Source organism: Emys orbicularis, chromosome 7 (assembly GCF_028017835.1).
Source record: "Emys orbicularis isolate rEmyOrb1 chromosome 7, rEmyOrb1.hap1, whole genome shotgun sequence".
Classification (NCBI taxonomy): Eukaryota; Metazoa; Chordata; order Testudines; family Emydidae; genus Emys; species Emys orbicularis.
In genome coordinates, this window is record NC_088689.1 from 76,052,368 (window position 1) to 76,067,672 (window position 15,305).

At 46.3% G+C, this 15,305-nt stretch overlaps 1 protein-coding gene across 1 annotated transcript in view; it reads left to right on the forward strand.

Annotated features, from left to right (window-relative positions):
- Nucleotides 1-399: 399 nt before the first annotated feature.
- The window catches only part of SYNPO2L (synaptopodin 2 like), a 54,602-nt gene continuing 39,696 nt past the window's right edge, over nucleotides 400-15,305 (forward strand). The window contains exon 1 of the mRNA XM_065408333.1: nucleotides 400-504. Coding sequence (XP_065264405.1) covers nucleotides 400-504 — 105 coding nt within the window. The remainder of the gene's footprint in view (nucleotides 505-15,305) is intronic.

The window sequence follows — 15,305 nt, forward strand, 5'->3', positions numbered from 1 at the left end:
AGCTCTAGAGACGGACAGGAGGTGAGCTATTTTCAGCCACACGTCAGTGAGAGATCCATGGTACATGTGGGGGGGCAGAGAGGGTGAGATTGACGTGACACGTGTGAGGGACAACTCTGGCCCCTTACCAAAAGCAGAATCAAATACCTAATCATAGGCAGCACAGCAGCTGAGAGTGCAGAAGAGCAGGGAGGGCTGGGCTCATCGGTCTGAACTCTCCTCTCATGTGTCTGAGCTTGAGGGAGAAAGTGAGGAGAGGGCTTTTCGGGGGACTCCAGAGGAGGTGGATGCCATTTGTGGAGATGGAAGGGGGAGCTGCCACCCTGTAAGAGCTGGGGTTTTGCTTTGAAGAGTGGAAGAGGTTATCAGAGAAGGAAAGAAACCAAAAGTGCTGAAGTCATGGGAGCTGAAGAGGAGGTGCTGGTCACGCTGTCTGGAGGGGCCCCCTGGGGCTTCAGGCTGCAGGGGGGCTCTGAGCAGAAAAGACCTCTTCAGGTGTCAAAGGTAGGACTGGAGGATGTTAACTGTCCAGAGCAAGGCTATGCAGTTGATCCCAGATATGATAGGAGAGTCAGGCATCTCCCACTGTCATTAAGTAATGCTCTATTAACCTAGTGGATCTGAAAGGAGATCTTGGGTGGGATGGTCTGGCAGTGCCCAGGGAAGGGTGAGGTTTCTGAAATGTGTGTTACTGAGCTGGAAATAGACAGGCTTCTGGCAGGCGAGGATCTCTTTCTTCCACTGATGCCCATCACTGCTCCCATCACAAGCAGAACCTCGATAATCCAGACACTTTATAATCTGCACAATTCTCCTCACTTGTAAGCAAAGATATAACAGCAGCAACAGTGCAGAAGTGAGAGCTCATATTACTGAGGCTTCATATATATACTGAGGCTTGTATAATACATCCAGCGGCACATTATGAAGTGTGAAAATCATTAAAACTATTTGACAGTGGTCAAATGAAAGGAACAAAAGCCATTTTGTGATGCAGTGTTCATGCTTTTTTTTAGCTATATTTGTCCAGTAAATTGCAGAATTCTACCATCACAATGGGTCTCACAGCCATCAGTGCAAATTACTGTGAGTCTCCTGTATTGGCAGAAGCTATATAATTGCTTTCTAAGCTGAATATGAGCAACAGCTATTGGTTCAGGTTCCAAGAAACTGAGGGTAGGAGTGGGGAGGATAAAACAGGAATCAAGACAATCCTTGAATTGCATTCTTTCTGATCTGCAGTTCTCTTTTCAAAGTTATCACTGAGGAGTGTTGAAGTATGACAGCTAGAAAAAAAATCCCTCTGCTTTATTAATTCACAACTGCTGCCTTAGCCTTGACCCAAGGATATTTGAGGATGGCAGTGTCACCAGCAGCAAGGGCAGGAAGGTGCTATAACCAGCAGCTTCTGGTTTCTTAGGAAGCCTGTCCCTGTGGAAGAGCATTGGAGAAGGGCACGTTCTGTAGAAGTTCAGCCAAATAACATAGAATAGCTTAGCTTGGTCCCCAGCGACAGATCTCTAAAATAGGGAAAGATGATGATCACCAAAGAGAGAACTTCTTCACAAACTCAGTGTGCTGTGGGGAAACAAAGCCAACACCCATGGGCCTAGCTATCCAGAGGTTCTGTGAGAATAGGATTTTTGGCATCTCCTAAACTATGCAGAGTCTGGGATTATTTCTGTTGCCAGTTTTGCATGGCACTTGGGAAGGGACTATCAATGCGTCTGGGCCTGTCACATGCAGTCAGGAAGGGAGCTGTCATTGAAGTCAGGCCTGCCCAGGTTGGATGGTATGGCATTCAGATAGTGCAGTGATGAGTGTGGCACAGAAGCATAGATAGATAGATAGATAGGAAGGAATTGTCAGTGAACTCAGAGCTGACAAAGAAAGGAGCTCTCTGAGAAAGTGGGGTGCCAAGATTAAAATAGAAAAACATTGCATTAGCATACAAGAAATATGATTAGTGTTGTGGCTCACAGCAGAGACTGTTTGGATGGGGAGGGAAAGGATAAAATAGGAATAAAGGTGAACTTTGAGATGGTGCTATAGATGTTACAGATATGACTGTGCTGTAGATACAGATGCTCCCAGGTTACACAAACCCGACTTGCGGAAATCCGGAGTTATGGAAAAAGTTCATTAAGTTCCGTAAGCTTTTTTTGTGTGTGCGTAATTGTTGGAGATATGGTCCCGACTTACGCAAAATCTGACTTACGCAAGGCATTCCGAAATGGAACACTTGCATAAGTCGGGGAGCTTCTGTACTAGGAAATGTTTGTGCAGATAAAGGGGGAGGCCTACAAAAAAGTCCAGTGCTGTGCTCATAGGGGATTTCAATGATCAGATACTGATTAGGAAAACCATTGTAGGAACCCTACAGCAGGATGCATACCCATGGAGATAGTACCAGATTGCTTCTATATACCAGCACACTTTGTAATGAAGTGGCAACCAAGCCAGAGACTAATCTGGGCCTAATAAGTGGAAATGAGCCAAGCATGATAAATGAATGGTGGTTACACAGGGACATAGGAATTGCCATACTGGGTCAGGCTGATGGTCAGTCCAGTCTTATATCCTGTTTCTTGCAGTGGCCAATGTTGGATGCTTCATAGGAAGGGTTAAAATGGCCATAGTGCATCTAATGATCAGCTTATGCCCTGAGGTATGAGAATTGATAGTCCTGCTAACTATACCCTAACTATAAACAGTTGATTATTATGAACATCTAGTCCTTTACTTATCTGACTAAAACCTTACTTAGTTACAGTATTTGTCTCATTAATATCGTGCAGCAGTAGATTCCGCACACTAATTAAACATTTAATAGGTAGGTTTCAGAGTGGTAGCCGTGTTAGTCTGTATCAGCAAAAAGAACGAGGAGTCCTTGTGGCACATTAGAGACTAACAAATGTATTTGAGCATAAGCTTTCATGGGCTAAAACCCACTTCATCGGATGCATGCAGTGGAAAATACAGTAGGAAGATATATATATACACAGAGAACATGAAAAAATGGGTGTTGCCATACTAACTATAACGAGAGTAATCAGTTAAGGTGGGCTATTATCAGCAGGAGAAAAACAACTTATGTAGTGATAATTAGGATGGCCCATTTCCAACAGCATGGGGAAATAGTTTTTACATTGTGTAATGACCATCCACTCCCAGTCTTTATTCAAGCCTAATTTAATGGTGTCCAGTTTGCAAATTAATTCCAATTCTGCAGTTTCTCGTTGGAGTCTGTTTTTGAAAATTTTGTTGGAGTATTGCGACTTTGAGGTCTGTAATCGAGTGACCAGGGAGGTTGAAATGTTCTCCGATTGGTTTTTGAATGTTATAGTTCTTGATGTCTGATATGTGTCCATTTATTCTTTTGCGTAGAGACTGGCCAATGTACATGGCAGAGGGGCATTGCTGGCACATGATGGCATATATCACATTGGTAGATGTGCAGGTGAACGAGCTTCTGATAGTGTGGCTGATGTGATTAGGTCCTATGATGGTGTCCCCTGAATAGATATGTGGACAGAGTTGGCAACAGGCTTTGTTGCAAGGATAGGTTCCTGGGTTAGTGTTTTTGTTGTGTGGTGTGTGGTTGCTGGTGAGTATTATCACTACAAAAGTTTTTTTTTCTCCTGCTGATAATAGCCCACCTTAATTGATTACTCTCGTTATAGTTAGTATGGCAACATCCATTTTTTCATGTCCTCTGTGTCTATATATCTTCCTACTGTATTTTCCACTGCATGCATCCGATGAAGTGGGTTTTAGCCCATGAAAGCTTATGCTCAGATAAATTTGTTAGTCTCTAAGGTGCCACAAGTACTCCTCGTTCTTATTGCATAAGTAGTATTTCCTTGTAGCCAGTTCCTGTTTAACTTGAGTAGCCTTTTGCTCTTGCTTTATAAGGCAAGGTAAATTGGTGTGCCTGGCTGACTTGCTCTGAACTGTTCGTTATTTTATATTATAAATGCACCATTCTCATAGTTCCTCTTAATCTTCTCCTTTGTCAAGTAAACATCCTAGTGTTTTTTTAATGTCCTCTGCATATGGAAGCTCTTGATATGTTTAATCATTTTTATTGCTGTTCCCTGGTCCTTTTTTATATCTACTGTGACTTGAGACAAGATGTAGAAAACTGAACGCAGCCTGTACCAGATGTATTAAATGGCATTAGAATATTTTTCATAATATTCTCTGTCCCTTTCCTAATACATTATACAATCTTATTTGTTTTTTTATTGTTTGTTTGTTCTACCATTGCTATATTTTGAGCCAATATTTTTGTTGAGCTGTTCTCGGTGATGCCAAGAACTTTCTTTAAAGCTGCAGCTAATTTAGAACTCATCAATGGTTACACTGTCATAGACTCATAGAGTCATAGACTTTAAGGTCAGAAGGGACCATCATGATCGTCTAGTCTGACCTCCTGCACAACGCAGGCCGCAGAATCTCACCCACCCACTCCCACAACAAACCCCTAACCTATGTCTGAGCCATTGAAGTCCTCAAATCATGGTTTAATAATTTCAAGGTGCAGAGAATCCTCCAGCAAGTGACCCGTGCCCCACACTGCAGAGGAAGGCGAAAACCCCCCAGGCCCTTTGCCAATCTGCCCTGGAGGAAAATTCCTTCCCGACCCCAAATATGGCGACCAGCTAAACCCTGAGCATGTGGACAAGACTCACCAGACAGACACCCAGGAAAGGATTCTCTGTAGTAACTCAGATCCCACCCCATCTAACATCCCATCACAGGCCATTGGGCATATTTACCGCTAATAGTCAAAGATCAATTAATTGCCAAAATTAGGCTATCCCATCATACCATCCCCTCCATAAACTTATCAAGCTTAGTCTTGAAGCCAGATATGTCTTTTGCCCCCACTACTCCCCTTGGAAGGCTGTTCCAGAACTTCACTCCTCTGATGGTTAGAAACCTTCATCTAATTTCAAGTCTAAACTTCCTGATGGCCAGTTTATATCCATTTGTTCTTGTGTCCACATTGGTTCTGAGCTTAAATAATTCCTCTCCCTCCCTGGTATTTATCCCTCTGATATATTTATAGAGAGCAATCATATCTCCCCTCAGCCTTCTTTTGGTTAGGCTAAATAAGCCGAGCTCTTTGAGTCTCCTTTCATAAGACAGGTTTTTCATTCCTTGGATCATCCTAGTAGTCCTTCTCTGTACCTATTCCACTTTGAATTCATCCTTCTTAAACATGGGAGACCAGAACTGCACACAGTATTCCAGATGAGGTCTCACCAGTGCCTTGTATAACGGTACTAACACCTCCTTATCTCTACTGGAAATTCCTCACCTAATGCATCCCAAGACCGCATTAGCTTTTTTCACGGCCATATCACATTGGTGGCTCATAGTCATCCTGTGATCAACCAATACTCCGAGGTCCTTCTCCTCCTCTGTTACTTCCAACTGATGAGTCCCCAGCTTATAACAACATGGTTTTACAAAAGGTAGATCATGCTAAACCAACCTGATCTCCTTCTTTTGTTGTAAACTCTTCTTTCCAACATGCAGTCACTGAGTTTGCCTCAACTGAATAAAGAAACAGGTTAAAAATGGGATTTGAAGCTGCTTCTCCATACAGAGACCAAGTCATCTTACAAGGAGAATACATAGCTTGAGTAGGTGTTTTAAACCTCGTGGCTACATGAAGGGCTCAGTTGTGAGCCCCACTCCAGGCAGCACAAAGGGGGAGAGAGCAGCTGGATCCCCAGGCTGGGCCTAGCTGATGCAGAACTGGCATAGCTGGCTTCTATACCACCCCATCTTCCACAGCCTCTGGTTTAAGGGACATGCTCAGAGTGAGCTGCACTCTGGCAATCAGCCCCTGGGGGCCATAGGCGGTCTGATGTAATTTAAAGCAGCCCTGCTCTAAACTACACCAAGGGGCAAACCAGGCTGGTCTCAGGATGAGGGAGATGCACATGGCTCCCTCTACTCAACTGTGCCCAGGATCCAGTGACCCTAGTACTATCAGCAGTTCTGAAACACCAATATTAATCGGTGACTGGGCCAGCTTTAGGGTTATCTCGTACCGTAGGTTAACTGGCAGATATCTGTGCCTAGCAGCTCACAGCCAAGCACAGAGACACTTAGTGACTATTTTGCTCCACATAGGCAATCAGCTGTAATGCCTGTATGGTAAAGCCATATGTAAACTATGGCACTGGCATGGAGGAAGGGCAGCATCACAACTCTCAGACGTGGCAGGAATGAAGAGCGAGTTAAAGGAAACGCAAGAATTCAATAATGCCTGGGAAACCCACAGTAGAAAAGGGTAAATGGTTTAACATACAGCTCAGAAAGCTGCACCAAAAGTCAACCCAGTAATAAATAAGCTAACGGGGCAACAGATTTTATTAACGAGCTAGACAGGGGGATGCCCTAACACACTGTGGCACAAAAACAATGTTGCTGGCAGCATAGTAGATAGTAGATAGAGGCCAGAAGCTCTGGCCTCTGCATGCCCAATACATCCAGGCTGCACCATGGAAAGGGCCCAGCTGCCCTTACCAGCTTTCAGAGTGCTCCTGAACTTGTTTTATGGCTTTTCAGTAGTTAGGCAGGTGCTGTGGCTGCCGCTCGGAAGGTATTTAGGAAGCAGTGCTTGTGGAACTCAGTTCATAGTGTATCTACAGAAAGCTCAGACAGCCACGCAGGGTGTGTGGTCGCACAGGCATCTTGAGCATGAGAGAACTGCAAGCTAGGCACCCAGCAGGAGGGTAACACTGGGTAGGATCAGCCCTGCTACTGAGCTTTAGGAACAGAATGGCTTTGCAGGAGACTCCTGGGAAAGCTCCCATCCTCCCAGATGAGGTGAAGTGTTAGGATTGTCAGGCCCAGGGCAGAAGGTGAACTGTACACGGAGAACCAGATCCTCAGCTGGTGCAAATCTGCATAACCAATTTACATCAACTGATAGTCCGGCTCTCGATTCCCTGGGCATCACCAGTGTTCAGGATTAAGGGCAAGGAAAGAGCACGCACATGGACACATCGTCTCAAAATGGAATAAAAAGACTAGAGGGATGGCTGGACAAGCATATGCAAAATCAGAAGAGCTTGTTCCATGCTTTTTGTGTTAGTTTTGCTGTGAAATCAGGACCAGTTCTTAAATCATATAAATGTGTATTCAGTCTCATGTTACAGCTGCTCAGTAACTCTCACTAATTCACCTAGTTAGCTCCTCACAATTTGCCCTCAGGAATAATTCCACTTCCAGGTCTCTTTCTCAAACTCTTCCCTTTTGAATCCCGTTCCCCTCTCTGTAGAATCCATGCTGACTGTTACTTCTTAGTTTTTGCCCGCTGTGTAAGAACTGTCCCAGCTTTGTGCTGAAGCTGTCTCAGATGGTTCTATCCTTTATAGCCTGTCCACTCACAGCCAGGCAGATGCTACTATCCCCTTGGAGGCCAGAAGTCCCTTTAGTGGATGGCTGTCAGCGATTGCAGTGGAAGCCTCCAAAGGCTGATCTGATTTCCTCCATGCATTCATACCTAATGCTGCCAGCCAAAATGTCATGAGGCACCTGAAGGTTCCTGCCAGCTCTGTATACCAGGAGCCATCCTGAGTACTAGAGATGGATGTTGCCTTTGCCTTATCACCCACATCTGGTAAAGAGTTTTTGATGGGTTCCTCACCACCACTGCGCTACAGATCCACACAGTGTGTGCTCCAGTCAAAGCAACCATGTCCCTTCTCAATAGGTTCTTTATTTAGGTGCTCCACTTGGGCCAATTGCACTCTGCATTTTGTTAGCCTTATGGTATACACAAGAGGACTGTGCGTTTGCAAGGTGATTTTACTACGCCTGTGTTCGTCTCCTGGGATTACATCTTCATATTCTACTAGTATGATTGGTAGAGATGTTTTCTTCTCAGCCCTCATTGTCTCTCAGACTAAAAGTATTGTGGTGGTAAACCATGATCCGATCCGCTGTCTGCATTGCTGGTGGATGCCAGCTCAAAGCAATTTTGTTTGCAAGGATTTTTATTTTAAGTTTGCATTTACCTATTTGCTGCAGAATGCTTTTACTATGTGGCACCAGCACTTGGTGCCATATCTGCAGACTAGTTTTTCCTCTCATTGTCGTTCCTGGTCTTATATTAAAAACTGGGGCAACAAGCTAGTAGTTGAACAGCGAAGAGTTCTCATGGCATTTTTGGGAAGTGCAGGTATTGTCTGGGTCCCTGGACTGGCTTTGGGCACACAGGAATGATTTTAATGTGTTTGGTGTAATCCACCCTGTGCTCTTCTGCCTTTCCCTGCACTGCACCAGCTTGTGCTATTTATAACATGTTGTGTTAATTTAATGCTGGCAAAACATAACATATTGACAGCTCTGGAGACTGAGGCTACCAGTTTATCCCCAGAATACGTGTGGCATGTGGCAATGTGATGTCCCTCATAATGCTTTATCACCATGCCCCCAAAGGAATCACCCAGAGAGTAATTCAAGCTTAATGACCATTCCGGCTTTGGCCCCTCTGCTGCCAGCAAGAAGAATCATAAGTGACAATTGTGGTGCCTGTTTCTGCAGTCCTCAGGCTCTGAAACCACCAGACACTTTCCATGTAGGTCACCAATTAAAGGCCAACAACGTTTGGCCCCTTTTGTCATGGGCCTTGTTACTCCAGTTTTACACCACGGTAACTCCAATGCGTTCAATGCAGTTATACTGCCATAAAAACTGTAGTAACACAAGGAGCAATCAGGGCCCAGAGCTGCATTCCAACCAGCAACTGACAGGTGAAAGGCTGTTATATGAAACTGCTACCAATCCTTCTAGCCATTGAGTTCCTCCAGCTTTCGTCTTCCTGCTGTAAATGTGGCACTGACTCAGAGTGGTTCTGTTTCCCACACTTCTTACCCATAGGTTGGGCCTTTTCCCCACCCCTTCTCATGGCATTCTAGATCTCTCATATTCCTGTGCTCACTGTGCTCTGTCCATCTCAGGTTCAAGTTTCCCTCACCCTCTCTTTCCACAGCAGCAAAGTCCCGCTCCCTATGAAGAGGCATTTGTCTGGGGCTAGATCTGCTTCTCTGATCAATAGTGCTCTGAGTGCTTGATCCTGCCTCCACTGATGTCAATGGGAGCAGAATCTGGCCTGCAAGTGGATCTTGGGGATGCCACACATGATTTGGTTTCTGCTCGATGAATCGTTTGTATCCCAAAAGCTGGGGCTCTCAGCTTGCTGACATATGCATCTGACTCCAGCCTTCATATAAAAACCTGATATCTTGCAGCTTCATTCTGTTTCAGGTCAAGTACTTATCTAATGCCTTCAGTAGCTATTCTAGTGTAATTGGCGTTATTGCTTGGCAACGTTGCTATATCTCATTCAGTTCTCATCTTCTCTCCCCAGTGAAGTAATCGAAAACCTTTATCTTCATAGCTTTCTCTCGATCCTCTGTGGTCAACTCCATGTACAGATCTGTTTCCAGCCTTGAGCTGAGCTTTTGGCTTAGAAGACCAGTTTCTGGTAATCTCATCCATACTGTCTGCTCAGAGTGGTCTATGTCTGCTGCTTTCTGTTTGAATGGACTGTCAGGCTAAAGAAAAATAATGGGACTGATTCTCCTACAGTGATGCCAACCAGTAGAAATCAGGTGTATGTGAGATCAAAATCAGGCCCTGTATATCACAAAAATTCCCTTGCCCATGTCGCTAATAAGGCCTTCCATTACTGACATGGAAATAACTTTACAAACGTAGTTCACTTTTCACCACTGATGCGCCTTGTTTTATTTTTTGCTATCCCTCATCTTGGCTACTGAAAGCAAGCTGGTCAGTTTCACTCCCTGGTTCGCCTGCTCTAACACAACGCTATTTGTGTTTCCAGTGCTGTAGGGGAATACGTCAATTTAAACCAATGTATGTTCACTGAAATTTAACACAACCACCTTGTGGCAGGACCCACTCGCTCCTGCCTCTGCTCAAGTCCACAAACTGCTTAGAGACCCTTGTGCTGGTAAAACATCCGGTGCAGTTTATTTACAATGTTGGTTCCCATCACCCTTGTACAATATACAGCCATATTCCTACATTCTTAGGGAGCCCTCAGCATAGGGTGACCAAATAGCAACTGTGAAAAAACAGGACCCAGGGTGGGGGGTAAAAGGCGCCTATATAAGAAAAAGTCCCAAAAAACGGGACTGTCCCTTTAAAAACAGGACATCTGGTCACCCTACCCCAGCAGGTCCTGAGGTTGTCAGGTGCCCAGTTTTCGACCAGAAAGTGTCCCGCTCCAGGTCCCACCCCCACTCCACTCCTTCCCCCAAGCCCCACCCCACCCCATCTCTCCCCGCCTTTGCTCTGCCCCTTCCCGCTCAGTTCTGCCCCCTCCCACGAGCGCACCTCATCCTCGCTCCTTCCCCTTCCCCCCCCAGTGCCTCCTGCACACCGTGGAACAGCTAATCACGGCAGGCGGAAGGGCTGGGAGGGAGGGGGAGGAGTTGATTGGCGGGGCCGCCGGCAGGCAGGAGGTGCTAGGTGGGAGGTAGGGAACTGGCTACCGGTGGGTGCTAAGCACCCGCTAATTTTTTTCCATGGGTGCTCCAGCTCCAGCCCTGGAGCACCCATGGAGTCAGTGCCTATGCCGGACACCCAAAGTCCAGTCAACACAGGCCAGGGGAAGGCGCCAGGTTATGAACCACGCCAGCCTCTACTCAGCCAGGGCTGCCTCCTACCTGTGTTGGGCGGTTGCAGCTCCCAGGACCCAACCCGGCTCCACAGGTGAGTCCCTTCCAACCCAGGCGTGGGTGGGGGTGGGGGGGGGGAAAGTGGCAAGCGATGGGGGCCGGGGAGAAGAGAAGCAAATGGGGTCAGGGCCTTGGGAAAGAGGCAAGGCATGGTGAAGCCTTGGAGGAAGAGGCAGGGCAGGGCCTCGGAAGGTGGAGTGGGGCCAGGTAGATTCTGGCACTCCTGCTGGAGTAGGGTGACCATACATCCACTTTTGGCTGCAACTTTTAAGCCCTGTCCCGATTTTTTTTTTTTTTTTTGGCAAAAGTGGGCATTTGTCCTATTTTTTCTTGCTAACTTGGTCAGTTGGTAAGAGCAATTGGGACAAATGCCCACTTTTGTCAAAAAAGTGAGGTGTGGAGGAACATGTGGGGGGATGGGGAACAGTGATGCCAGCCTCATGCGGGGGGCAGGCTGGGCTCGAGCGAGCAGCGACACCAGCCCTGTGCAAGGAGCGGGGGCAGGACTCAGGTGTGTGGCTCGGGCCAGGAAAGGGGCTCGGGCGAGTGGCTCAGGCCAGCCTTGCCCAGGGGGTGGGTGGCAGGGGGGACTCAGGCTAGCCCCACACAGTGTCCCGTTTTCCCTTTGAGAAATATGGTCACCCTATGCTGGAGTATCCAGTTTTTAAATATTACAAAGTTGACAACCCTACTCTCTCCCTCTTACTGCCTGCTTCCCCCCTCTTACTGCCTTCCTGTGCTTTTTTGTAGGCTCTGCCTAATGGCTTAATTAGCTTTCCAGCTCTCCTCCACCCACTGCTTAGGCACACCTCTTTTTAACCCGGGCTGTGCAGTGTTGGATTGGAGCTGGCTCAGCTGCTGTTGCCCAGGTGCTGTCACACACCTGAAAAGGTTTCACGTTATAGCTAGTTCCATAAATCAGCCTCTCCCCTTCAACTGTAAAACTTTCACTATTAAAATGAAATACAAAGCTAAATAAATAAAACGTTAAGATTGTTGGACAGCATCCTTTGTCCAGCATTGCACAGTGTTCATTACATGTAAAACGCATAGGTATGTGCCCAACACAGTGCCTGCCAGCTGACTGGTCACTAGAGACAAGTATTAGCTCAGTCTCTAGAGACCACGCTATGCATATACCACTGTGCAAATGTTCAGGGGCTGTATAGGATGCATTTTGCAAGCCAGGATTGACTGTTGTCCTCCAGCCCTCCACTGTGTGGCAAGGGGAGCAAAAGAGGGAAGACCAGCCTGGGTCTCCCCACATCTCCTGTTTCACTCTAGTTACTGGTGGCTGCTGGAGAGACTGGCAGGGGTTTGGGGAAGATAACCCCCCACCCCCATTCCACATTGAGTCCCACATATGAGAGTAAGCAGTTACTGCAGGAACTGCCTTTTGGCAGGAGAAGCCATAACCTTTACTCCTGAAAGGCACTGCAAACTGCTTGTGATTGTCCACAGCACAATCCCTTTCCTCAGGGAGGGTGGCGCAAAGCAGGGAGCTTGGGTGAAAGGCTTCGAGAATGGCCCTTGGCTGGGATCAGACTAGACACGAAGCTGCTGCGTTTTAATCAGGACATCTCCATTATTAGTGCTCCAGCTTGTGTCACCCCACACATACCGCTACCTAAATATAGTTCACACGGAAGGACAGATGCTGCCAATCCACATCTGACTCCCTCCTACCCCCCACTTGCATTCTGTTCCCAAAGCTCTGACAAAATCCCCAGAGCCGCATCCAGCAGTCACTTGGTCCTTTTATCTCCCTGGGGCTGTAAAAGGAAAATTCTCCTGACTCTCCTCCCTGCCCTACCTCCATGCTCTCTCCCTCTGCTCAATCCCTTCTCCCCTCCTGTCTTCCTCACTTGCTGCCTTCACCTATTTTTCTTTCTTCCCTTGCTTTCCCTTCCTTCTTAACTGCTTTCCTCTCCCTCCCCCCTGCTGATGAAATGTGAGAAATTAGAGGAACGGACAGTGTAATGAAAGAAAGAAAAGATGGGGTATATTCCTAGGGTTGTGGTAGAAGGGAGGTCACTTTTACTCTTCATGCTAATGGTCACAACTAGCGGGAGTACAGAGAGCAGCAACTAAGGGCTTATCTACATGGGGATATTTAGGAAAGTTAAGACAAATTAACTAAAGTTGTGAGATTAATGCACATATGCTAAAGCGCAGTAAACCCGTGGATGGATGCACTCATTCAGAAGTGGCCTTAGTTCGTGTCGTTCTAGGATCAAGGTACAGGAACTAACACTTGAGCTTCTGAATGAGAGTGTCCACACTGGGTTTAACACACTTTAGTTTATGTGCATTAACTTCACAGCTTTAGTTAATTTGCCTTAACTCCATGGACAAATGAGCCCTCAGAGAGTAAAAGATTTGGAAGGATGGCCTATGAGTAAGATTGTGATTTTGGCATGGAAATTTTTAGCATCTTTCACGGCAGAGGTGTGAGGAAAAAAAGATAAGTCACCAAAGAAAGGTCACTAAACAACGTGGTTTTCACTATATCCTTGCGCCAGATAACAATGCTACTCAGTTTTGGGGCCTAATCAAATGTGTTTTTACAGCCATTTCCAAGAGTTCACAGACTTTATTCAAATTCATTATTTCCTTGACCTCTGGGACAAAATCATAGCCCTATCGATGAGCAAATAGGAAAGGAACATGTATGTGTAGACTGGAAAAATGGAAGCTGGGGAGATAGTAGAAGGAGGATTGTCCAATGGTTAGAGTGCTAGTCTGAGACTCTAGAGACATGCTCTGCCACAGACTTTCTGTGTGACTGTGGCCAAGTCATTTAGTCCCTCTGTGCCTCAGTTCCCCCTCTGCTATATGGGAATAATGGCACTGCCCTGCCTCACAGTGGTATTGTAAGGATAACTGTATCACAGACTACGAGTCACTCAGATCCTATGGTGATGAAGGTCTCTAAGTACTTAAGACAGACAGTGGTGGGGATACAGTTAGGGTTTGAGTACTGTGTATAAGAGATTTTTTCAAGAGAAGGCATTATCATTAATTAGTATTGATTTAGACTAGAAATATCAGTCCAAATTCTGCCCTCAAATGCATATGCCAGTGACATTGATTTAAATGGGAATTTCACCCTCATATCAGAAGTAACCCATACTATTGAAAATAAAACAAAAAAAAAATGTAAACATCAGGAAAACCATGAGCTATAAAAACCACTCAGAAATGTAACCAACTTCCATTTGAGCCAATGGGTTCAAAGATCAACTTTAAATCTCCACTTCCTAGTTTCACCGGCACCTAATGGAGACAGTGATAAAAATTATAACAAACATTTATATTACAGGGACATCCCATCTGTATCAGCCCCCTCCCCTTGTGCTAGGTGCTGCTCAAACACAAAAGTTTGCTCCCCAAAGAGTTTGCAATCTACGAGGAATACAGTCATAAGGGGGGGGGATATCAAACACATCCCTGTTTTAGACACGTTTGCATTTCTTGTATTTTCATTTGCATAAATGCACAAGGCCCTGATTCAGGAAAGGCCATAAACACATGCCTCAGTGTAAGCATGTGTGTCATCCCACAGAAGCGAATGAGTTGATAGCATCCTTCAACTACCTGAAGGGGGGAGGGAGGGGTTCCAAAGAGGTTGGAGCTCGGCTGTTCTCAGTGGTGGCAGACAAGAGAACAAGGAGTAATGGTCTCAAGTTGCATTGGGGGAGGTCTAGGTTGGATATTAGGAAAAACTATTTCACTAGGAGGGTGGTGAAGCACTGTAATGGGTTACCTAGGGAGGTGGTGGAATCTCCATCCGTAGAGGTTTTTAAGGCCCGGCTTGACAAAGTCCTGGCTGAGATGATTTATTTGGGGTTGGTCCTGCTTTGAGCAGGGGATTGGACTAAATGACCTTCTGAGGTCTCTTCCAACCCTAATATTCTATGATTTCTATGAAATGGAGACTGAGAGGAATGAAAAACCGCTCCCCTCTGGGGACCTCCAGGTGTCATCTGGTTTTGGAATCTCCTCACCATGGTAGCTGCTGGTGCCAGAGGGGGCTGAATTAGCCCTTTGGAAGGTGATCCCAGTTCTAACGAAAATGTGAGGTGAATAGGGCAGGGAGAACAGCAGGCCAGGAAGATACATGATGCTCAGAGAACTGGTGGGAGGGGAAGATTCTTTGGGGGTTGTTTTTCTCCAAAAGGAGGAACCATGGTGTCAAGCATAGTGGCACCCTAGAGAAGCCCCCACACCAAGGGTCCTTAGCACTGAGGTCACCATCCTGGGCCCCCTCCTCAGAGCTCACCAAAGCAGCTTCTGAAATTGACAAGAAAGGGGTTGCAAGGGGCTCACACCCCACAATGCCAGTGCAGGGTGCAGAGAGGATTTCCCTCAGGTTCCTTTAAAATTCCGCTTTTCCTGTCATTTCCCATTTCATTGGTATAGCTGCTGTCCAACACCTTTCTCTCCTAGCCAGGACCATAGGCAAACACTCCTTCCAGTTACTGGTGTTACGGTTCCTGGCTGGCCAGCAGGGGGTGTTATTTTGACAAGGTGAGTAGGTCCTGCAGCCGGCAAGGCAGCCTGTCCCGCATG